The sequence below is a fragment of the Carcharhinus amblyrhynchos genome, chromosome 17 (genome assembly GCF_965287045.1).
Source record: "Carcharhinus amblyrhynchos chromosome 17, sCarAmb.v2.hapA, whole genome shotgun sequence".
NCBI lineage: Eukaryota > Metazoa > Chordata > Chondrichthyes > Carcharhiniformes > Carcharhinidae > Carcharhinus > Carcharhinus amblyrhynchos.
The window spans coordinates 23707926-23734258 of record NC_137340.1 but is presented as its reverse complement, the minus strand read 5'-3'; the positions used below and the strand labels follow the sequence as shown (position 1 = coordinate 23734258).

General features: G+C 40.0%; 1 protein-coding gene across 9 annotated transcripts in view; it reads left to right on the top strand.

The window, feature by feature from the left end:
• Nucleotides 1–26333, top strand: part of LOC145354384 (methylated-DNA--protein-cysteine methyltransferase-like) — a 370957-nt gene that overhangs the window by 39836 nt on the left and 304788 nt on the right. For 8 of the 9 annotated variants that reach the window (XM_080205619.1, XM_080205622.1, XM_080205617.1 and 5 more), the window contains one exon: nucleotides 1435–1482. In XM_080205619.1, coding sequence (XP_080061745.1) covers nucleotides 1459–1482 — 24 coding nt within the window. In that variant the 5' untranslated portion in view covers nucleotides 1435–1458. Of the gene's footprint in view, nucleotides 1–1180; nucleotides 1233–1434; nucleotides 1483–26333 lie in introns of those variants that run through there. The other variant, XM_080205618.1, reaches the window with a different exon arrangement.

The following is a 26333-nucleotide window of genomic DNA, read 5'->3' as shown; positions in this document are numbered from 1 at the left end:
TGTTGGTGGACTATAACTAGTGGAGTATTTTTATTCATTCATGCGTCATGGACGTCGCTGGCTGGCCAGCATTTATTGCCCATCTTATTCCAGTACTGCAATGATCAGTGATGGAATTTCAGCACTTTACAATCTATGTTAAATGCCTGGATGAAGCATTGGAGCAGGGCATTGATGAGCCTGCACTTAAAAGTCCAGTATACAGTTTTGTTTGTACTGAAGGAGTGACATACTTGCATTGGAAGCAGTGCAGAGAAGGTTCACTAGAATTCCCAGGTCGAAGGTGTTGCCCTTTGGAGAAAGGTTGAGCAGCTTGGGCCTACACTCATTGAAGCTTGGAAGAATGAGACACACAAGAGTGAAACACACAAGATTCTGAAGGGGGATTGACAGGATTGATGCTGAAAGAGTGTTGACCGTGGTGAGGGGATGTAGAACTAAGCGGCAGTGCCTAAAAGTAAGGGTCCCTCGTTTAAGATGGAGAGGAGGAATTTCTTATCTGTTGATCCTTTGTGTGTGGAGTTCTTTTCCTTGGAGAACAATGGAGGCTGGGTCATTGAACATCACCAAGCCTGAGTTAGACGGATTTTTGATAGGTACGTTTGATAGTCACGGTTTTAGGGAAGGCAGGCAGGAAAGTGGTATTTTGACCATTTTCAGATTAACGATGATCTTGTTGAGTGGTGGAGCATAATTGAAGGCCTACATCTGCTCTTACTTCTTAAAATCTTATGATAAAAGAAGTGGCCAAATCATCAATCAGAAATTGCCCCCTTTCTCTAAATTAGTCCCACTAAAGCAAGTAGTGAATGCTATCATTAGTGGTTCTGTTTTTGTTGCGTGTGCAGTGCAAGGTTTAAAATATTTTAACTCTACAAGGTAGCACATAATTAACATTTATTTTAAGAATTGATATTGACTGGTTTAAAGTGGTATTCTTTTAAGTTGTACAAATAATTGTCTTGTTGTCCTCCCTAAGGACCCTAATAAGACTATTTAGACTGAAGATCGAAATGAGAAGGAAGCTTTGCCGTAGTGTAAAATGGTTTGTTGTAGCAGGGCAAGTCTAACCTTGGGTGTTTGTCATTAATCCACTCTACTAATATCCTTTTTCTGAGAATGAAAGTAGTTTGGACTGTGTGATAACAGTAATTTTTCTCTTTCCATCTGTTGCATGCAACCCATTACGGATGATAGTTGACCTGTGGAACCCGAAGGTTCCTGGCTTGCTGGTAACAAATTCCCTTTTCTGTTCGGGCACTTCATACTTAAACATTAAGCATCATAATGGCCAATTTGTGTAATCACATCCCAAATCACTATCATATGTGAAATAAATAGTACAACTGACAGGCTAGTTCTCAACTGCTTATAAAGGTGCGTGCTGCATCTCTTATCTGTTACTAACAGGCTTCTGCTTTTCTACTTTTACAGCAGAAACTGCTTCACGTGGCTAACATGGCAGCGAGACTTCATCAAAAAGTGAGTTCCAATGAAAATATCCTGACATACAAGTATGAATCAAAAAAGCAACAACATTACAAATGAGTTCACATATATAGCAGTATTGTGCTTTTCCCCAGTGTCCAGCAGTCACTGTTTGGTATCTAGTTGACAAGATTGATGCTACAGTGTAAATCTCTGTAGCGCTGTCATGGCTGGTAACAGGCATCAGTGGACCTTTCCCCATCACAAATCTATCTTCTGTTGAATAGAGATTAATAAGATGAAGCACTATCCTTCCATATGTGGAGTTTTACTGCTTCAACCACCGCCCCCCAGTCTCCCCCCCCCGCACCCCCAAAAGGCAAACAAAAATAATTAGAGTTCACAGTAAAATAACAGCTTCTTCCATGGTCAAGCAGAAATCAAGTCACTCAGGTCCTGTACTTTTTAGATATTAGCTAACCTAAGCTGTACCAGGATACTGATGAGGAAGGGAGAACTGTTACTTTTCTGCTTATGTAGCAGCAGAGGAGAGATATCTTGACGCCCCTCATGTATCAAAATCATTTAAACAGAATCAGGTCACTGTCCTAAAGGACACTGTCTTTTCTATTAGTGTAAAAAAGAATGGAGAAGAAGAGAAATCATATAATGAAGTAGCATTTACTCAGTTATACTAATGTTATTAGCCCTTTTATATAAAAGTTGTGCCACCATTTTAAATGTTTTTGTTTATTAAGATGTTTTAACTTCTACCTTTGAAATCATGATAGATCTGTCATATTGTTTCTGCATTTGATGAATCCATTATTTTTCCCTACTTTAGCCTAATGGCAATTCACAAAATGACTTGTGTAAGATGTAACATGCTGTGGGCAAATTGTATATTGTATTTCTGAGACGGTAACATTACATCAATGATTATTAATAATACATTAAATGCAGAGCAAGTACATCTTTGCAAGACCTAAGATCATTGTTATTGCATATGGCGATTAATGGCTAAATGTATTTAAATCACTGTAGAATAGATGGGCAATTTGTACTTTTATCTGGGCAAAGAGTCATGTTGATGGACAAGATAACTGGTGAATTTGTTTACTTCACATGAGTAAAAACAGGTTTTGTTTTCTTTTAATTGACTGGTACTGACTAGTGATGTTGTGTAATTTGTAAAATTAATCACTTATTGGTCTCCAAAGCTTCCAGTTTAAACAGGAGGGTGAGAATTTAAACCCTCTCATGGCCTCATTCCTCCCTTTCTCTATAATCTCATCTAACCCTATAATTCCGTCCCTCTGAATCACGCTCTACAATTCTGTTCCTCTGACTTGGGCCCTCTTATAAATCCCGTCCTCCCTTCATTGTACTGATGATGGCAAAGCGATCACCTGTCACCTGTTGAATACCTCCCTTAAACCCTTCTTCCTCTGTGCCCATCTCTTTTTGGCCAAGTTTTTGGTCATTTCCCCCCCCCACCACACACACACAAAAAAAAACAATATTTTTTTTTTGCTTAGCGTCCATTTTTGCATGCATAGCTCTTTGGACTTGTGTTAAAAGTGGTAGACAAACAATATCATTAAATTAGAAAGCATGGGCGTGGTTCAGATAAGATGAATACCACATCTGAGGTAATGGAACATAAGTAGAAGGGTTAATGGTCTTCTGATGATTCCTATCTGTAATTCAATTATGAATGCTTGCAAAAAAATAAGGGAAAGAAGCAATGTTTTAACTGGTAAATCATCATAGATTTTCTAAATTGCAAAATCACATAAAAACAATAGTCTTTTACCCTGATCAGAATGGTGATGGTGATGTGAAGGAGCGAGAAAAGTATTATCACCACTCTGACAACAGTGAAAATCTATGTTTAGGATTTACATTACCTGTGTTATTATACTACCCTTAACGTACTTCGCAATTGCATAGTGTGAATCACTGCTATGTTGCATTGTGCAAATGTGCCCTGTATAATGTAGTATTTTAAATTATAGTCTTTCTCTATAATTAACTGCTCAGTCTCTATATGTATAGTCATACTTTAAGGTAGGGCTTCTGATTATTCACTATTGTGGTGAAGACAACATGCTGTGGGGGATTCCACAGATGTTTGACGCACAAAGTTCTCCTAGAAATTCCTGATATGAAAACATTTTCTATTCATGTTGAGCTCCTGCTCTGCCCGTGGGAGTTTACAAATAGCTGAGTGGACTATAGTTGGTCTATCTGTAAGAATTAAAAGGGCTGCAGTAACTATATGAAAAGCAGCACTGTTGACTAACAAAAGTGACGCTAAAAATCAAGAAGAAACCACTGCATCTGTTATTGTTTGAATTGATCTCTTCTGGTACTGCTTCAAGAAACACAGTGGAATGCTAAAAAGTCAGAATAACTAAACGTTCTCTGCTTGCCTGTGTCCTATTTGTCTGTAAAGATATCATTAGCCAAGGCAAAAGTGAACAAATTTTATCTTCAAAGTCCCATCTTGATTACTTGCATTCACTTCCAATTATTCCTGGCAGTTGATGATTATCTTAAAATACAAATATGATGAATGCTTGAATGATACAATTTCTTTTGTAACTAGCCTACTATATTTTGATGGAGTGGAACTCCTTTCTGCTCATATAGCTATGGCATTGTGCCTAGGGCCGAGATGACTTTTGGGTGCCATCAATAATCCCTTTGAGGTTTATAAAATCCAACAAAGCGACAAAATCGGGCAGCCATGCTATGCTCTGTTGCTGCTGAAAGTGAAAGGAAATGAAAGTGTTGGCCCTGTTGAACAATGCATCATCCATTTGACACGTCTCTCCACACCAATTGGCTAATGTTGCAGATTTCCCTTGCAGTAGCCTGGAAGAAGCTGGAGGCGAACAAATTGAGGGCCAATGTGACCTGACTGCCACTGACTGTGGAAGGTTCTGACGCCGCTTAATTACCCTAACGCACTTCTCCTTATTCTTCATTGCCATCTTATATAAAATACAGTAAGTGGCAAGCAAAGGAGAATGTTCACAGCCATGTGTAACATATAAAGTAAAAACAGGAGTAGACCATTTGGCCTTTTGAGTCTGCTGTACTATTCGTTTTGATCATTGCTGATCATATTTAATGTCCTGATCCCGCCTCCCTCCCCTGCCACATCTCTTGATTCTTTTAGTCCCAAGAACTATATCTAATTTATTATTGAAATCACACAATGATTGGCATCAACTATTTTCTGTGGTAACGTATTCCACATGTCCATCACTGTCTGGCGGAATTTCTCCTCACCTCAGTCCCAAAAAAGGTTTATCCCTTATCCTCAAACAATGATCCTTAATTCTGGACTCCTCCACCATTGGGAACATTCTTTCTGAATCGACCCTGTCTAACCCTGTTAGAATTTCATAAGTTTCTTTAAGATCTCCTCTTGCTTTTCTAAACTCCAATGAAGACAATCCTAACCGACTTAGTCTCCCCTCATATGACAGACTTGCCATTTGGGGTGAGTTTCAGTGTGCATGGGGAGGTAAATCCCATTAAATTAATGTCAGGTTGGGATCCCTACGTCTTGGTGCTTTGTTTCGGCTTTCCCTTACCTAGATTCTGAATCCAGGGTTCCTTCTTTTCCAGCAGAAAATAGGCTCCATGCTGTGCCTGCATCTCTCCAGTTTGGAGAATGCAAGCGTACAGCAGGAACTCATTTGGAGCTAAGCTAACCTGATATTCACAGTATAAAGAGTGAAACCAACAAGTCTGTGGTCAGCCACAGTGAAAGGTTTGCGCTAATAGAAGCAGTTCTTGTAGCCTTAATTCACTGTCAGAAACTTTGTGCAATTAACGTCAACTGCCTTGGATTTTACCAAGGGTAATTTCACCTAATTGCTGATGAGACTTCCCTGCAGATGATGCCAAGATTGGTGGCATAGTGGACAGTGAAGAAAGTTATCTCCAACTGCTACAGAATCTTGATCAATTGGGCCAGTGGGCTGATGAATGGCAGATGGAGTTTAATTTAGACAAATGCAAGGTGATGCATTTTGTTAGATTGGACCAGGGCAGGACTTACTCAGCTAATGGTAGGGCATTGGGGAGAGTTACAGAACAAAGAGATCGATGGGTACATGTTCGTAGCTCCTTGAAAGTGGAGTCACAGGTGGACAGAGTGGTGAAGAAGGCATTCGGCATGCTTGATTTAATTGGTCAGAACATTGAATATAGGAGTTGGGGCATCTTGTTGAAGTTGTACAAGACATTGGTAAGACCATACTTGGAATACTGTGTGTAATTCTGGTCACCCTATTACAGAAAGGATATTATTAAACTGGAAAGAGTGCAGAAAAGATTTACTAGGATGGTACTGGGACTTGATGGATTGAGTTATAAGGAGAGGCTGAATAGACTAGGACCTTTCTCTCTGGAGTGTCGGAGGCTGAAGGGTGACCTTATAGAGGTCTATAAAACAATGAGGGGCATAGACAAGGTAGATAGTCAATATCTTTTCCCAAAGGTAGGGGAGTCTAAAACTAGAGGGCGTAGGTTTAAGGTGAGAAGGGAGAGATGCAAAGGTGTCCAGAGGGACAATTTTTTTTACAGAGGATGGCGAGTGTCTGGGATAAGCTGCCGGAGGCAGGAGTAGAGGCGGGTACAATTTTATCTTTTAAAAAGCATTTAGATAGTTACATGGGTACAACGGGTATAGAGGGATATGGGCCAAATGCAGGCAGTTGGGATTAGCTTAGAGGTTTTTTTAAAAAAAAGGGCAGCATGGACAAGTTGGGACGAAGGGCCTGTTTCCATGATGTAAACCTCTATGACATCATGAAGACTACATGTTCTGCAGTTGCTGGAATCTCTCAGTAGGAGGTACAGTTTGTTCCAGCAAAGTAGCCACAGTGATGGGCAATAAATCCAAATGCAACAGTTGCTGTGTGGAACAGAGGTGATTAACACAGGGTTGCACTTTGATACACTCAACATTGTCCAAAGGTTAGCTTTGTGTCTGAACATTAGAGTCCCAAAAGGCTGAAACTCACAGACCAGATAATCACTGGCACCTGCAGTCTTCTGGAAGAACAGCTCTGCCCAAGAAGGACAGTTAGCCACTCATTGCCCATGGCTGTCAAGGTGTGATCAGAGCCCTTGATTTCGTCACATTCATTGCAAACATCTTGCAATCTGCAGCATTTAGCTGCTTCAGCCAGGTCACTGTATCTAGTTTGTGAAGGCTTCCAAATATAATGGCCTTCAACTCAACTGGAGTAGCAATCAGAGTTGCACCCAGTTTCTTACCTGGAAATGAAGTCTCTCCTTTCTGGCCCAGCCTTCCAACCCAGGCCTGGTGAGAAAAGTGTTGTGTAGCAGGTTCCCAAGGCCTTGACTTCAGGGCAGCAGAGTCGGAGGTAAGGAAACACATCCCCTCGATATGGTATTAACTGCTGTAAAGCAGGTAAATTTAAAAATCCAGCCACTTTGAGAAGCCAGAGACAGGGTAAGTTTGTAAGGTAAGTGGTTACAATTGGAGGTGATGAAGAAGGAGGGTGGGGTTTGGTGGTCAATGGGAATTGGGGGTGCTGATACATCCATCAACATTTAAAGTAGCATCTAGCTTAAATTGCCATGTAGAAAGCTACAGAGTTTAACCCCTATCATAATTAAAGGGGGAACTATCATCACTGCATCTAGAAGTCTACCAGAAGAGATACTGGGGTGAATTCTAAAAATCCTACTGTATGCTTCCAATATTTATACAGTTAAGAGCTGAACAAGTAGGAATCTTGTAAGCACATGTACTGGATAAAATCCTTCATTAGTTAACGGGATTCTGGGAGATGTAGATGGTGGTAACATCCTTGTTACACAATTGTCTCTTAAATTAGAACTCTTTCCCAAATTCAGTTGACAAGTGATTTAGGGGCATTCTTAAAAAGGAAGGATGTCCATTGTTAGATTATGGTATCTTAGAATTTACCAGTATCTTACAGAAGTGATGGATTCATGATTTTCAGGAGCCATTTACTGTTTTTCAGGAACTGCTTGTATTTGAAGATAAATCATATTAGATGCCACAGGATTTTAGTGTCCTTGAGTACACAATTATAAGGTGGAGATGCTGGTATTGGAGTGGGGTGAATACCGTAAGAAGTCTCACAACACCAGGTTAAAGTCCAACAGGTTTATTTGATAGCAAACATCACTAGCTTTCGGAGCGCTGCTCCTTCATCAGGTGAGTGGGAGTTGTGTGCACGAACAGGACTTATAAAGACACAAACTCAATTTTGTTGTCCAACGTTGTCTACCTGATACGCTGCAGGAAAGGATGTGCCGATGCATGGCACATTGGGGAGATGTTATGACAATGGACGAATGGACATTGCTTGACAATCACCAGGCAAGACTGTTCCGTTCCTGTTGGGGAATACTTCAGCGGTCACGGACATGTGGTCTCTGATCTTCAGGTAAGCGTTCTCCAAAGCAGCCTTCACGACACACGACAGTGCAGAGTTGCTGAGCAAAGACCGATAGCTAAGTTCCGCACACATGAGGACAGTCTCAACTGCGATCTTGGGTTCATGCCACACTATCTGTAACCCCCATGACTTGCCTGGGCTTGCAAAATCTCACTAACTGTCCTGGCTGGAGACAATACACATCTCTATAACTTGTGCTTAACCCTCTCTCCACACACATTGTCTGTACCTTTAAGACTTGATTACCTGTAAAGACTTGCATTCCAACCATTATTTTGTAAATTGGGTTTGTGTCTTTATTTGCCCTGTTTGTGCACTGAAATCCCACTCACCTGATAAAGGAGCAGCACTCTGAAAGCTTGTGCTATCAAATAAACCTGTTGGACTTTAACCTGGTGTTGTGAGACTTCTTACTACACAATTATAGTCAGGCATGTTTATGAACTTCAGACCCCATTCTAATGTACTCTGCTTGTCATTTTTCATCCCTACTTCATAGGAGAATCACTCTTCTTGATATTGCTGAAAAAATATCTTTTGTCCAAATCAATTGTGATCCCATAATTCGACAACGTTTGCTGAATAATCCCCAGTGTGTCAAGAATTATACTGACAATAGGTACATAGTGCCAGTGAGAACAGAGCCTTGTTTTCCCCGATAGATAACATGTACATACATTGTACCTGTTTCAGCTAAAGAAAGTAAGTGACAACCATTTGCTAATTGATTCTCAGGATAATGCCCTGACCAATCAGAGTCAAGGAGCCTAATTGAAATTTCAAACAGTGCTCAGCAGTTAACTGTCAAGCACCATTGACTGGTGCATTCTCCATGGCAATGTCTCTACCAGAGTACAGTTGCCAATTAATCAAAACACTGTTCTCATACTTGTAAATTTGTTGGTTCCTTTGGATTTGTACTGTTGCAAAATGTCCTGATGAGTGCAAGACAGAAAGCTTTGAGAAAAAACTACTTTTTTCACCAATTGTAATGTTAAACTTCTACTGCAGTTGGATTCTTTCACTCAAAGCTGATCAGGACCAATGAAGGATCCAACAAAATAGAGGCCATTGAAATGAGTAGTTCATGTAAGCTCATTCTTCCATTCAATAAAGAACAGCAATGGACCATTAACACTGCAGTTAGTACCCAGGTTGATCCTGTGTGTAACTAATGTCTTATTTTCATGCTTTCCATTGCTTTTAAGTATTGCTACTCTTGTGGTTTCAGCTGAGATAGGGGTAGATTGCTAATATGCGAGATGTCCGTGTTTTAGATCTTTGACGACCCTGTCAAAGACTGCCTCACCTGGGACAGACCCAGTCAATGATGCAGGAGGCAATGTGTGTTGTTCAGTCAGGGCTGGGCATGAGAAATGGGAGAACCTTGAGAAGAGTCACACAGCTATGAGCTCTTTCCCCATCTTTCTTAGTGCCGACATGCGATTTTCTGTCAACCAAGAGCAGGAGAGTACTCGGCCGCAAATGGAAAGTGGAATTGAACAACTAAAGTGAGGCTTTGATTAATGTTGTGTCAGCTGGCAACCAGAGTGTGCAGATGTGAGCTAGTATGCATTTGGTGGTCTGCCATGTCTGATTCTCCTGAGTTTCGCTGTTCTTTGAACGGAGATATTATCAGTGCAAATACTTGAGACATCATTGCATTTACAGTAAAGGTGGGCTGCTCCTTTTTTTATGCAAGGCTGTGCACTCCCCTCTGGAAATTGTGACAAAAGCACATAAATTGAACACTACTTCTCCACAAGTTCCTGTTCTGTGGATGACCCTCAAGGCTTAGCATCGATATTCGTCAGAGCAGAGTTTAAAGGGTCTTGCACCCTCTGACGTGGTTTTCTGCTGCTATCCCTGTATTCACCTGATTTTCTTGCCTATGATATGCTCCTCACCATGTATCATCTGTATCACCATGTATCATTCTGTCTGCGATGCTGGACTCACTGAGGTGTCTGCATTTGCACTGGGAAGGGTGCACAAGGAGTCATGTGTCAGTACATTCTAAGAGCTGGTCCTCTTCTGAAGACTCCCTCAACTCCACCAGCACCATCAATGTACCTGTGGGAAATGAAAGACATGAGGTGGTGCTGAACCTTGGTGCAATATGTTAGTAGAGTGCAATTCATGACATTTGACATATTGGTGACATCCATTCAATGTAAGTGACATTTGAATGCCAAGTGGCCATGTGATGTCTGATTTTTGTCACCTGGGCCACCCCATCAGTCCATCCTGCTGCTATGCTGCCGATCTCAAGTGCTAACTCCTACACCACGGGCAAGATGGCCATAGCTCCACTCTCAACCCATGGTTCTCTGGCTCTACCTGGAGTTGTGCCCCCCTTCAGCAATGGGAAAAGGCAGAAGGTTAAAAGTGAATTGAGAGGATGGAGGGTAAACATTTGAGGAGAATGACAGGTTGAGGAATGGCAATGCAAAGACAATAGGATGAGGGTGAGCATGAGTGCTGTCTGCGCTGAGATGGAGATTCGAGGAGAATGCTGGACAGGAAAATGCAATGGAGGTAAGAAAGTGATGGTTGCCACCTGGAAGTTGCAGGGTGCCCAGCTTGAGATGAGAGCACTTTTGCAGCAATTGATCCAGGCCCTTGTCACCATACTTTGGCTGCATGCAACAGGATTTCTTAATGGCCTCATTGCCTTAGTCATCACTTCAAAGGGGTGAGTCTGTGAACCAGGGTTCCGCCATCCCATATTTTCCATCCATTTTGCAGGTCTTTGCTCCTTTCCACTGGATTGTGTGCTGCAATCATTGATGCCATTGAAAGTCTTGCTGGGATCCCTTTAAATGGAGATCCCTAATTGATGTTTTAGACACATCATCCCACCTTCTACGGTTGGTCAGGCAACTTGTGGGCGAGATGATAATGACATTACTCTGGGAAAGAGTACCCATAAGGCTCTCAAATTAGTTATTTGAGTTCCTGACCCTAAAATGTTTTGTCATTCCATTAGGGACAAAGTTCACAAGATTCCACTCACTGAATTCAAGCAGCATAGCTTGAAATAGTTGTAAAAAATGTAAAGCACTTCAATATTCTGTGTTAAATGGACAAGCTTTGTGAACTGCACATATGTTGTATAAACCCAGGAACTTCAGTGACAGACCTCTGTACACTTTGCATAATTGGAAGCAAAATGAAACTCAAGTGTACTGTGTGTGTAAAAGAGAGCAACACCAACAAATAATTAGGTCAATAATTTCACGCATAGCATGAAACAAATTAGAATTTTTTCAATTTTAATTGGGCTGTTTACCTCAAAATTTGTACATTCCACATCTGGATTTTTGAACTTTGGTAACCTTGCATACCATAGTGGTAAGTTAACTGTTTCAACCTTAAAGCATCATTTATAGCTATATCACGATTGGCTGCAAATTTTTCATTGCCACTATCAAACTTTTATTTTCAGGAAGTACACATTTCAAAAACAAATCGTGAAAAGCATTTTAAAAAAATCAGCTTATTTCTCCCAAGCAAAAAGCAATTTCTGCCTTGCTGAAGTGTCCTGATTTAATGAATGTATATTAATAAATCTTTGTAATTCCTTTCAGCAAGTTATCATTACTATTTAAACAAAATCTCAATAAAAATAACAATACTGTTGTTTTGGGCCTGGATTCTTCTCCCCCTCTCCTGTTGCTGGGTTTCTCGTAATGGAGGCAGCTCATCATTGGCTGCCAGCAGATGGGAAAGCCACTGCATGGGTTCACCTTCGGCGGGACTGGAATATCCTGCAGGTGGAAAGAGTTGCAAAATTCCTGCCCAAAGGTATTTTGCACATGTTTGTAAGGAAAGGGTTTGAATAGAAGAACATACATCCGACCAGATGACTAAATTCCTTATTTTCGTGAACAATGAGAGAAGTGTCTTTTTAAAATCTATTGACAAACTGTTATTGAAATTATGGAAACACTTATTTTTGTAACATGAATGTTTCATAAGAGTATTTTCTCTTGCTAGCAGCGCCGAAACAATTGGAGGTAATTTGCATGCTATGTGTCTTAAGAAGCTAATGAGCCACTTAGGCTGTATTAATATTTTGGCTTTTTTTTAATTCAGCTATGGGGTGTGCTGCTATGATGTGGGTATGCCGGCGTTGGACTGGCGTAAACACAGTAAAAAGTCTGACAACACCAGGTTTTAGTCCAACCTATTTATTTGATAATATTCTCACAAGCTTTCGAGGGGTTACCCTCTTCGTCAGGTGAATGGAGAGTTCTGGCCTCAGACAGAGCATATAAAGCACAGACAGTTTAGAGATTACTGATTAAAATGCGAATCCTTACACCTAACCTGCTGTTCAAGACCTGAAGTGGCTGAATATTATCAAATAAATAGGTTGGACTAAAACCTGGTGTTGTCAGACTTTTTAGTGTGCTGCTATATCAGAGAGTGGCTCTGATAATAAAAAAATCTTGATTCAATAATTGAAGTTGCTCTGTAATGAACTGTAATGGAAAGATGTTTTGACTGATGAAGATGACACTAAAGTGTCCAGAAGATCAGCTAAGTGTGGTTATATCGCAAAGATAGTGAATGCAGTGGCAGTGACCAGCGAACCTGAACTAAAGTGAGTCACAGTGCTATGGACAGAGCATTATTGTCAAGTAGCTGCATGTAAGGCAAACTTATTATTGTTGAAGATGACACAGCAAAATTCATTAAATCTATTTTTGGAGGAATGACCAAGATAATATAAGTTTTGAAATTCTGTTTTTTTAGATTAGTTTTTAAATTCAACATAATTGACCATTTCCATGGGTGTGTACTTAATCCTTCTGTTCCAGAGACTGCTTTTCCTTTCTCCAGATGGTTTGATAAATTTGATTTGCGCCAAAATCCATTTTATATTATGATTTATATTATGATTTCATCAAGCACATTTCCAAGAGTAATTTCAAGTGGCCAAATTGGAATATGAAGGTCTCGAATTGGGATTGGTGGACTTAGCATTTCATTAATACTGTGGCTTTGACTGTGACCATTATTGGAAGAACGTTCCCTTGAATGATTGGAACACCCCATTTCTTAGGAAGTAGGTCTGTTGACGATGCAAATTGGGATGCTATGATACAGTTCAGACTCTTCTTGCTTCACCCTAGCATTGAGTAGCCTAATGAGTGTTTTAAAAACAACCCAGAGAAAGTTCTAGGTGATTTTGTGAACCTAGGAAGAACATAGTTGTTCTCCTAGTTCTACAAAAGTACTGGAAGTTGGTTGCTGACCCAGATTTGACCCTGCCTTTTTTAACATGGTTCCTCTTTTCCTCAAAATCCGTAGAAACAATGTAGCTTGATTATTGCTCTCTGAACAGTTGAGGCAGATCCTTATGTTTTAAACAGTTGAGATAGAAATTGGTTTAAAACATTCCTGAAAATGATTATGGTGAAGAAGACTTTTTTAAAAAACTGTCTACTTGACTCAAAAAGAATCTGTCAAACAAATGTAATTTGTACCAGTCTTGAATATTTGTCTTTGAATTGGATGGCTTGGCCTCTGTCTTGGATGTCTAGCTCAGACAAAGTTGCTAATTGCTGCAACCATCATACCTAAATAAATTAGAACTTTTTTTTCATGAGTGATGCCAGTTTTTACATATCATCAAAGATACCAATATCATATTAAGTCTCGAATAAAATGGTTTGTTTTTGGTTTCCAACTTTTTCCTTTAGTCCTGCTACTTCACACTCGTTTACTGTTTGGCGGCAATAAAAAAAACTGTTTGTGTGCCTTAGGGGCAAGAACTATAGGATGAAAGATAATTAATGTACTAGGCATACACTTAAAGTTTATTATTGGAAAAGATTGTGAAAATAGAGATCAAGAAAATTCAAAAATGCAAGTGAATTTAAAATAAGTGATGCCTTGTCAGCCAAAGGGACATTATTGCACTTTGCTTTTATATCGTTTCACATTATTCACCCTATGGGTTTAGCTATTCTGATACTAGAGTACAAAAGATGATTGATTGTATTCAATGCCATTTGAAACTTACTATACTGATAGAATGCCAATATTATATAAAGTACATGGTTGTCAGGCATCAAATGCAGTACTAAAATGTTTGTCTAATCTTTACAATCAATAAAGCTTCCTTTGTGGTTCTGGCCATAATTCCTTTTTGGACTAGAGTTTTCTAGACCTCTCAAATTAACTCGATGATAATTTTCTGCTGTGATAATGAAATGACAAAGGTAATTGCACACTACATGTATATAGCTGAAAAAAACAATAAAATTAATCTGAATTAACCTGACTTGTCGATGAGAAGTATTTATGATATGTAGCAAAGCAATAACGGAGGCTGATGTCATTATAGCAGGGATGCAAGTTATTGCTTTAATGTAATAGTGTTTGAATTTTTTTTAAGAAGGAGAGACAATGTTATGGTTTGCAAGTGATTGTGTTTTTGAAATTAAGTTGTAGAGATTCTGATAATGGCCAACAATAATGCATTGAGAATGCAATATCTTTTATTGTGTTATGCCTAATTGCATTATCTTGTATTTGCTGTGCCTCATGTCAGCTTTGCAGAGACTGTAGTTAAAATGGTTTCACATTCTGGTTTCTGGCGAGTTTACTAGACAAGGCATGGAAATAATAAAGTTTGTATTAATAAGTAACTCAATATATTTCAGTAAATCTGCTCCTGTTCATAGCTGGTCTCAATGCTGCTCCTCATAAATCCCAACACTAATATTTAATTCAGTTGTTTATCCAGCACAGATCAGTTTCAAAGATGTAGGACCATAAGTTGTTTTCTCTACATACGGTAGCTATGCAAATATTTTGAACTGCCCATAGATAATGTGGGACATTAATTATGACCCATCATTAAGTACTGTCAGCGTACTTCTGTTGAAATTAAATTACAGAAAGTATTTTGTATTAAAACTAATAAAATAATATTATGTATAAAAGCAGTAAGAACTGAACATTTTTTTACATTAACAAATCTTTGGGGGCTAAACTGATAGCACCTGAAATCAGACAGAGGTTGCAATGCACAATTACATTGCATTGAACATGATTCAGGCAGCATACAAACTTTTTGCTATCTGGCTAATTAATAAGGGTTCTGGCATGCTGCCCAATGCTGAATAACTGCACGCCTCAGCGTGGGGCCCTAATTTATGCAAGGTTTGCACTGCCTAAAGCCTGCCTGCGCAACTTAAACCCAGACTGCACCTCTTAAAGGCAAGGCACATTCTAGCTGCAGTAGTGGCTGAAACTGCTTGAAAAAGAGTGAAGACCAAGAAGAAGCAGCAAGTATGGCACAACAGGTCTCAGTGTGCCCTGAGGCTCTTTAGCTCCCATGACGGAAGCCTTGGTGAAAGAGATGGACTGGAGGAGGGGAGAGAGAGAGAGAGAGAGAGATTGATTTCCCTCAGGTGGCTAAATGGTCCTCCAGATATGTTCTGAGAAGGCAAAAAGAATAGGTAGTCAAAGTGGCTAATGGCAGCACTCCGCCGCCACCGCCCCCCCCCCCGGAAAATCCAGGACCTGGATACAGTGCCAAAAGAAGTTTAATGACCTCAGATGAGTGGTCAAGGTCAGCGAATGCACCCATGCATGCCATATCTTATCAGCCTCATTATGAGTCTCACGTACAGCTCCGTTCACCATAGCCCTTTCACTCACCTACCACCAATCTCTACTAAACACAAATCAGCCCTCTCATTTACATGCTGTATCTCACCTTCAAGGAGTGTTAGAAGTCACATCTCTCAGCAAAGTCTGCAGAGAGTGTAACCAGGCATCTCTTGCTTCCCCATTCCATCCTTCATGCCCAAACTTGCCCTTTACCTTTATGCTGTCAGACACACAACTGCTGGGTGGAGGAGGTGGTAAAGGAGGCTGAAAGTTCAGAAAGAAAAACAGACTGAAGACCACTATTGCTCAATCTGACACTTGCAACCATCAGCTCAGATACTGGTACAGTGTAAACTTTAGTTGGTAGAGGCAGGGTTTGAGTCATCCAGCAAACAGTGCAGGGGGGAAGGATAGTTCCTGTGCCAGCTGCCTGGAGGTTGATGTCACACATGAGTTCAGCTGCAGAGGATTTGGATTCAGTAAAAAGTCTCACAACACCAAGTTAAAGTCCAACCAGAACCTTCTACTCACCTGACGAAGGAACAGTGTTTCCGAAAGCTTGTGGGTTTACGATCAAATAAACTGGTTGGACTTTAACCTGGTGTTGTGAGACTTTTTACTATGTTTACCCCAGTCCAATGCCGGCATCTCCACATGAGGGTTTGGATATCCATGGAGCAGCAAAGGTTGATGGGTATGCACAATGAAATGCTGTGATTGGTAGACCTACTATAGAGCTTGTGGTCTCCCTCTTGGAGAAAGGAAGTGCCTGGCTGAAACATGGCACAGGGTTTGTCATTAAGTTTGGAGTCCATCCTTTCCTGTATGGAAGTGGTGGCCAACTCCACAACACCAACTGCTGATCCATCAATGGTGCAATGTCTGATGACTGATATGCCAGCTTCCATTGGAACACAAGCAGAAAACATGTAGCTTTGGGGTGCTGCATTGTCAGCTCAGACTGAAAATCTTAGTACACGGTCGTGCAAAACTAAGCTTGGTGCCGTTTGGTTCAGATTGCTGCCATCATGGCTCCAGGTGCCAGTGCTCAAAGCTTTCAGAATCCTGCTGAAGTCCAGTGATCTATGCTGACTGATGAGGCACCACCCTGGGGGAGTGATTGTAACTCCGTGGAATCTGCTGTCTTTGCTCACGGTTAATAGTGTTTGTACTCCTAGCACTGACACTCCACCACCACGCCTACTGTTACCAGACAGCTAGTCACCCCAGACCACTGTCATCCAAGATGGAGTAGTGCAGCCAGAAATCAAGCCTTCAACACCCAGAATTGCTTGAAGGCAGGCATTATGCTCATCTGCTGTCGTCCCAACCCTCTACCAACCATGCTGCAGTGAGTAGCTGGTACTGTGAAGGACTAAAGGCTTCTTGTAAGTATTAGAATTTTCAGCCCAGACCAATGATCACAAAGAAGCTTACGACACATTGTTGTATATATTTACTCTATGGGTAGATGGCTCATAAAAATCAAGAGACTGGAACTGGTTCTTTCTCATTATTTAGAATGGATAGATCTTTGTATTAGTACTCTGTTCTAGTCTTGTGCTCCAAGATGATCATGATTACCTCCCAAAGAGATGAAGAACATGCATGCAATAGTTCTAGTTGTTCCTTAATTTTGGAGTATTGCAAGTCAGTCCAGCTTTGTCATGGGATTATTTCAGAGTTACATGGATTTTGCTGCAATTTAGTCTTTTGACAATGGGAAATGCTCAATGTGTACCACTGTCACTGTGTGTATGACTTAAATGGCCCTCCAAACATGTGTATATGTGATGTGATTATGCTCCATTATGGAGAATTTAAAGTTTTGTTGCATTAAGGCCAATAGAGCAGAAGTGTTACCAGTGTGCATCAAAAATGAAATTCTGAAGGTTGAAAGATCTGATGAAGTAATATTTGCTAGTGAAATGTTGTTTGTGCATCTCACTTACCAATGCGCTGTTGTGGATTTTTAAATAACAGTAAATTACACAATGAATTATTTTGTAAGTTCAAGATATTTCAGCTTAGTTTTATTAGTCTGAGGTGAGTTTTGAGATTGTGAAATCTAAAATCTATGTTTTATTTTCACAAGGATCTATAGCAATTGGAAATAGTTTCAAATGTATTTCAAATGTGAAAATTGTGGTAGTATTTTGGATAGTGTTCTGGACTGGCTCTATAAGCAATTTTTCCTGACTAACTCCTGTGAATCCTGTATTTTTCAGTTTAGAAATTCTTGTGAAAGTAAGCTGTACTATAAAATTTGATGCAATATAAAAACTACATTCAAAATCTTATAAAATACACAGTAAGGTCCTGCATCCCATTGCAAGGCTGCTGGCCACTAAAATTTGTGTAAAGGCCAATGTTATATTTAATTTAAAATGCCACAAGCTAAATGCAAACTTTTATTCTGTAGATTATGCCATGCTTCTTACTATTTTCTAGTCAAACGGGTCATATAGGACAATTGGATGACTTGTTTTGTTCTTTCTTGTTAATTGCAGCAAAATAGTTTTCCATTTTGTAGTGTTTCCAATTGAACTGCATCCAATCCATTAACAGTGTCATGCAAGTATTGAAATTTTAGTGATTTTTTTTAACTTACTCTAGCCACTTCTCCTGAGGCATTTACTCCTTGCTGGGGTACACTTCCATGGATGTCAGTTGCCTGCTGGTACCTCACTCATGTGGACATTATTCATATGCAAACGTTGACATTGAGTGACAGCAGGCTGCTTTTACTTGTCCATTATGAGTACTGCAGCTGAGACCAAACCTTTCACTGTTCGGCATCCAAATAAGTCCAAGTTTGATGTGATTTGTTTCGATGGCAATCGGGAGCAGGAACACGTGACACTTCGTTTTCTTCTTCCAATTCTAATCACAGGGTACTGAGGCCAATTGTAGTGTCACCAAAGCCACTCCCCAGCTGGACCCAGCTCATTTGACTAAAAATTGAATTTGGGACCTTCCTGGTTTGTATGGTTTAAACACTCAAGGGATAAATTGTTGTATCAGGGATTGTGCCATTGATTTTTTTTGAATGGAGATAGCAAAATTAACAGCGATACAATTGAAAATGTAGGAATCTGATTCAGTGAAAGGGTTTTCATTCTCATTAGCCTGGATTTTCTGTTATAATGATGACCATGGTCAATAAACTGTCAATTTATGTGTGGTCATTCTATACTGAAACTGACAGCAACTTTGGGAGTTTACATACATGTACAATGATAAACAAATCCAAAAGTTGCTCTCAGTTTCTGCTCCTCTACCAAGTGTACTTTAGAGCCTCCCATTAAATGCTATTTCCTTGTAATCATGATTTGATGAATACTTCCACTTCTATGCTCTTGCTCACATTATAAAAGTTATTAAAAAGTTTACACCTTATTAAATGAGATGTAACTGGGTTTTTATCAGCACACTAATGATGTCTCTGAAAAGTTTATATATGTGGAATGTCAAATTTCTACACAATGATAAAAAGGCACTTTGTTTCAATAAAGCTTGTTTATTTCCATTTTAGCTTCTGCCTCAACACAGCCATAGTCTTTTATTTCATCATCTGAAAGTTTGAACTAAAAATGACAGGATCAGTGGGTTTAACATCCTTGATGTTGGGTTTGAATACTTAAATATGACTGGCTACTTACTTGCTTACCACATCACTGCATGTACGTGCCCAGACAATCCCTTGACTTGAGATGTTCCGCCTGCCACTGGGGAAAGGAAAAACCATGCCATGGAGATGGTGCTGTTTTTGTGGGGGTCTTTTCCACTGATTTTAAAATTAAAGCAAATGTGTGAGGTTAGATTTGTAGGATTGAACTGGCAGTCAAAAAGAAATATTCTACATTTGCCACCTTTTTCAGAATCTCTGCAATGAAACCTAATCTGTAAATAGTATTTGACTTCTGGTGACAAATTGATGTTTAGTGAAGCCAAAATGGCTAATTTCTATGCTATTTTGTTTCACCATGACGTGTTTTAACCTTTCTGTAATGTTTTTGAATTGCTAATCTATTAAATTGAATATTTGTTTGTAACTTAACTCGAGTTTAGATCATTCATATGTCTCATTTATTTTGGTGGTTTTCTGTTCTTAGCAACATTTAAAATTAATGAATAGTTGTCAGGTACTGTAAAATGCTGTTAGTCATGGCAGCACTAGTAGCAGCAAAAAATATTGATCTGATGTTATTGCTAAGGTAGTCTTGTGATGTTAGAGTTGAATTGTATATCTGAAGAGGATTAATAGGCTGAATGGTCCAGAGCATGAAAAGATCATCTGCTGCTTCCAGCCCACTCCAACAGTCCATGTATCATTGACTTATTTCTCATTTACTCAGATAGTGGTTGAATGGTTTTATGCCATAATTTTGGAATTGGTGCATCCCATTCGGTACAGTTATGCCAAGAGTTGAGTATAAAATAGGACTATGTAAAGTAGTGCTGAAACATGTGCTGATAATAAACTCACCAAGCAAAGCTGGTCCAGCACACACTAAGTGTATGCGCAGCAAGTGCCAAAAAGAGGAAATTTTCTAAGTAAACAAACCCTGGCTGCTCACCTTGCCATCATCATTTACATTTTAATGAATGGAAAGAGATGACTACTCCATCGGCTTTTCTCAATAATTAAAGTTATTACTGTTAATCTGTGTCCAGTAAGTAGCATTCTGTACATGCTTGAGTTTGTATGTGCAGAACTCTGCCTTTCCCAGTTTCACAGTAATACGAGTGGTCAGAGTAAAAGTGGCTTCTTGCTCATAGTGCTGCAAAAAATTGAGTCCATATTGTTCCCTTTGGTGTAGTATAACAAGGGCATTAATGTGCATGTGTCTCTGTTGCTGATGTGAATGTGCTACATTATGCACTTGGCAGGTGATGGAGACATTTTGGTGATAAATCAGTGATGTTATTACCAACGTACCGAGAAAACACCATATGTTGTGCCTTTGCTTCAGTGGTAATATTAACAACAGTGAGGTAACCCATCTAATGGAATAGGAAACTGAAATTATGCTGTCCTAACATTTCTAAAGGGGTTTGATGTTGTCTTCATCCACTATTGATGCACTGAAAGAGATCCTATGGCATGGGATATCGCACAGATTTGAGCAACAGCCAGCATAATCAAGAACCCGTGCGCCCCAGATATACTGTCTTCCATTGGGAAAAAGATACAAAAGTCTGAGGTCACATAGCAACCGAATCAAGAACAAGTTCTCTGCTGCCATCAGACTTCTGAATTGACCTACCTCATATTAAGTTGATCTTTCTCTATGCCCTAGCTATGACTGTAACACTACATTTTGCACCCCCTCATTTTCTTTTCCCCTATGTACTCTATGAATGGTATTCTTTGTATAACGTGCAAGAAACAAAATTTGGTTTTTTCGTGATACTACTGCTACTGTCTTGGTACATTGGAAATAATTCCCTTCAAAATCCAGAACAGACAAATAAGGCTGTGCACTACACTTCCTGGCTATTTATAATCTACCTGACCATGACTGCCTCACCAAAGATCAACTTTGGTGTTAGTGTTAAATTCTACCAAGACGGAAAATTCTTTAACCTTAGTTGCCTCCGTGCCAAAACTAAACTGATGAACGTGAATGTACATCATCTACTGTTTTGAGGTAACTGCTGTGTCACTGCCTACTCTACACTATTTTTTGCAAACCATTTTTGATCCCTTTTGCATGTGAGACTCAGCCTGTCCTTGAATTTTGCCAAAACAAAACTAGTATCGACCCAAATCTAGTCGGTCAAATATCTCACCTCCTGTATATATTGTATGGGAAATCCTGGAATTGGTTGAGCAGCCACTTCTCTCAAAAGGCCACCATTGACCAGGAGATTCAACAGCAGATCAGCTTTGGCAGTTCAGCCTTTTACAAACTGCGAGTATTTGACAACAAAGGCCTCTGTAAGTCAACAGAAGTACAAGTGTACAGTAGTTGTCATCACCCTCTTGTACTGCAGTGAAACCTGTATTGTGTACCAGTGACACAAGAACGCCAGAGAAATTTCACTGCCAAATGCCTTTGCCGTATCCTGTTTGATAAACACTAGTGTCTTTCTTGAAGCCAGCACCCCACGTTTTCAAACAAAACTTCTGTAAAATTGACTTCAGTGGACTGGACACTTTGTCCGGGTGGCTGAAAAGCATCTCCTTCACTTTTCTCAGCACTCAAATGACCAGTGTTCCAGGGGTTGAAATGTAATCACTACAACAGCACTGAAGTTCTCTTTGAAGCATGTCAGGATTGACTTTAATGACAGCGAGGAGCTTGCTACCTATCATTTAAAATGGTGGCAATTTGTCCATCAAAGCCACATCATGCTCTGGGGAAGACCAGAATCATTCTTTGGCCGGAACAGTGGTAATGTCACTGGATTAATAATCCAAAGACTCGGATTCGTCCCCTGAAGACACGTGTTCTAACCCCACCATGGCAATTGGTAGAATGCAAAGCTAGCTTCCGTAATATTGCCTTGAAATTGTCGCAGAAACCTATCTGGTTCATGGATGTCCTTCAGAGAAGAGAATCTTGCCAGCCTTATCTGGCCTGGCCTAGATGTGACTCCAGACCCACACCAATGTGGTTGACTCTTCACTACCCTCTAGAAAGCCACTCAATTCAAGGGCAATTAGGGCTGGATGACAAATGGCAATGACTTGCCAGTGACATCTCATGAAAGAATAAGGGAAAGAAAAGCCTAAACACCTTAATGATGGGACAGAGCGGCAACAGTGAAGGAAAGAAAATGAAGCAAATCTTGCATTCCGGATTTCACTACCTCATGGAAGATCCTTTCACATTTGCCCAAAGATTTGCGAGTTGTGAATTGGCCCGTTATGTGAGCCACGTTAAGATCTGTGGCAGAAGCTTGTGATTTCGAGTGGACACCATACTCGAATTGAGGGACAGCTGATGATGAGCTTGGTTGAGAAATGTCTGCAACACTAACATGCCCAGAGAAACATTGCTGCGATATCTGCGAATGTGGTGAAAAATATTCTGATGGAGTTTGCAATATGAGGGAGAAGTCATAGTCTTTTACAGCATAGAAAATGTCCATTCGGTGCATGTAATGTATGCCAGTTCTCAGCAGAGCAATCAAGTCAGTCCTATTCCTCCCCCTATCATGTTAGCCCAGCAAATATGTTTCCTTCAAATACCAATCTAATGCACTTAAAATCATTTTGCTCTTCAAAATAGACAAACAATCCAGTTCTTAAAGATCTGTAAACAAATACTGAGGAGAAAATTAACAGTCAGCTCTGCTCGTCTGTTTAGAGGGAAGGGTTGTGGTGGTTCTGACCCAAACCCTTTGCCGAGTTTCTGAAGTGTCAGGACTACCTTTTTTTCACTTCCTAATCATAACAACAAATGATTTGAAACAAAAAAGCCATTATGCTCAACCAAACAAATTTGCTTTGGGGAATAGAAATAGATGTTTAAGAGGGATGGAATAAGAAGGAAGGATAAAAGAGGGAAAGCAAGGGGATGGTTGGAGGGTATTAGACCAAAACCATTTTCCTCTCGGTTATAGAGGAAATGGCACTCTAGTTAGGAATTAGTGCTTCTGGACAAGACGTGAGCAGTTGAATATTGTTGGCTTTCTGCCAAGTGAACTTCTTGACAGGGGACTGACATGAAGGGATGTGAAGTGATCTGAGAGAAACCACTTATTTGGCCTGGGTTAAAAGAAGCATATACACCTTTATAATCCAAGCACACAAAATAAAATCTTCATCGAATTATCCACTTTTTAGAGAGAAAACGGCATCATTTTTTGAAGTGAGCAGTTGCATCATTGGTTTCAATGAGGAATGCAAAGCAGATGGATTGTAACCCACCTGGGATTAACTTGATCCATAAGCAGACACATGGAGTCTAGTCCAACGGAGCAGGTTCACTATCTGGATAAATGTGGTGGTATAACTTTCTTTGACTGATGTACATCTGGAACATATTCCATCATCAGAGAGTTAAGCTATTGTCATTGTTGATTCAGTACCTCTTAGCACTGAAGTTGATAATGTTCAGATCCTGAGCACTTAGGATTCACCTTCTTTCAGCTATATTCCAAGCTGAATGAACCTGTCCACATCATAACCCCATGTTTTTCATTTATCCATTTAATTTTTTTCCAAATTACTTTCGTTTTGGTCTTCCATGTGGCAAAACTCCTAATAATTGCAATAATTCCATTCTGGACATGGTGAGGACATAGTGAATCATACTTGAGTCATCATTTCAACTGAAATCCTCCACCAGTCGTTGTATGTATGATCTTATAGTCAATGCAATTATATTTTGATGGATTCACTTACTTAAAAGTTGTTTGAAGTCATAATGGCACATTGTCAAATAACCATGATCTGCTCATGTATTTTGACCTAAGAATTTTCACTGCCCAGAACATATTACATTTTCTTGCGAGTGGAGCTAAGTCATGGGTTGAATTCATTTGTTTCAGTGCTTTGTTAATACAACATAGAAATTTCAATGAATGCAAAATTAATATCTTAACAGCATGATTTCAACTTGTTATTTCGGAGGGCAAATACAGATAAATCTGAATGAAATTGCTTCTGTAACAAATGGCATAGGTAGATGTCATTAATTTCTCCAAGTTCACTTCATTTTTCTTCCTCCTGAAGGCATTTACTCCATGTTGGAGTAAGTATTTCACAGTCATTGATTGACATTTAGTAATTATCCATGTGAATTTAGATTGCAATTATCAGTAAGCTACTGCACATAGAGGCAACATAGTTGAACTGAATTCTGTCATCATCTGATATCTACAGGTACTTTCAGCAGATATCATCAGATGGTGTTTGGAAGTTTAAAAGCTGGACACAAAAATCCTAAGTAGTTTCAGAATTGCCACTGTTGTAAGACGCTCTGTGTAGTAGTTCTGTAGGTCTCGTGACGAGGTCTGTATCTTGTATAATTTAACAGCAGGTTTTTATTAACTATTTTTGCTATGTACATTTCTGCAGTATCAGGTCCGCCCTGGAGCTGTCTCCATGCTTGCCTCAACGTATGTCTCTGTCCAGTCGAAGATTGCTCTTTGGACTCGGGTCATGTATTCCTTTATGTCACTGTGCGGGTGGCACTGTACCTCGTCCCATACACCAGGAACCCAGTTTTGATTCCTGGCTTGGTTCATTTGCCTGTGCGGAGTCTGCGTGTCTCCTTTGTCTGCATGGGTTTCCTGCAGGTGCTCAGGTTTACTCCTGCAGCCTGAAAGAAGTGCTAATTAAATTCTCCTTCAGTGTACCCAAGCAGGTGCCAGTGTATGGCAACTAGGGGAATTTCACAGTAACTTCATTGCAGTGTGAACTTAAACCTACTTGTGACATGAATGAATAAACTTTAAACTTCCTCAAGTCTTTATTCAAAGTATTCAGTGCATCCTGATTATTCAACATGTTTACATCACTTGTCCTACTCCTTCTCCCTGTCTCAAGTCTCTGTTTATAGGTGTAGTCAGTCTCAAGGCTTTACAATTCTTCCCGATCTTGTCTGTAAAGCTGCTTGAGGAGTCGTAGGTTCTGCTGTACTGAGTAAACCTTTATGAATAGGAATTTATTTTGGATGTCGTTGTTTAGGCATTTGGTCGTCTTCAATTTTTCTCCAATCTATAATGGGAGGATCAGCTTGAGGGATGAGGAGGAGGCTTCTCCTGTTCATCCTAACTGCACCTTCTGGAGTGTTGACAAGGTATGAATGTAGCTGGTCATCTCTCCAGACAATAATAGCTCCTCTATCCAGGCCCTTAATCCAGATCTTGTCATCCTTATACAAATATGGCCGGTGTCTGGTGTGTTTTTGTTATTGTAGACAGAAGCCTGCTTCTGCCTCTAGGAATGTTCTCTGTACTGGATGTTTTGATAATCTTTGGTGCCAATCCTTGTATTAGTTTTTTTTTGATAGGATTGGGAGGTATCTGCAGAGTTTTCTGTCCATCATGAATACAGATGGGGCTCAGCTGCATTGTAGTGGGTGGTTTTGTTAGGTTAACAGCGCTGTTAGGAAGTTGTTATTCTTCCTCAGGACTTTAATGGTGTGCACCCTTCTTTTTGGCTCACTGTTTGATTGTGAGCATCTTGGGGAGCTGGTACGGTGCTGGAAGTCATAAGTGATGGCAAATTGGGTGACATATTCATTTGCGAATTGTGGACTGTTGCCTGACAGTATCTGGTCTGTGATGACATGGCTCACAAAAATCTGCTTCAGAGTGCTCACCACTGCTAGGTTGTTGTGTACAATTGTTTCATCTTGATCCATCAGAAGTAGTTCACCACAATGAGGAACAACCTGCTATTGAAGATGAATAATTCATGCCCATCTACTCCCACAGCTTGGTTGGGAGTAATATGGAGAAAGAGAGTCCCTCGTGTCCAGCTTGTGTAGGACACATACCTGTGAGTTGTTCATAATAGCCTCAATTGCCTTTGAAATGCCTATGGATTGGCCCACGCCCTGCATTCGGTAATGCCCCAGGTTTTCCTAGTGTAGTATTCGGAGGATCTCCGGCCAAAGTGAGGTTGGAATGACCAACTGCTTATTGTGCACCAGCAGATCTTTGACAACTGTAGAAGTGTTACTCCTGTTCAAACCAAGATACTATACCTGAGTCTGTGCCGTGGTCACACTTGTTGATAGCAACATGAATGCTGGCACACTCCTCATCTTGCATTTGGTTTTGGGGGATTTGCTGGAGTTTTCTTGTGGTATCCAGGTGTCTCCTTAACAA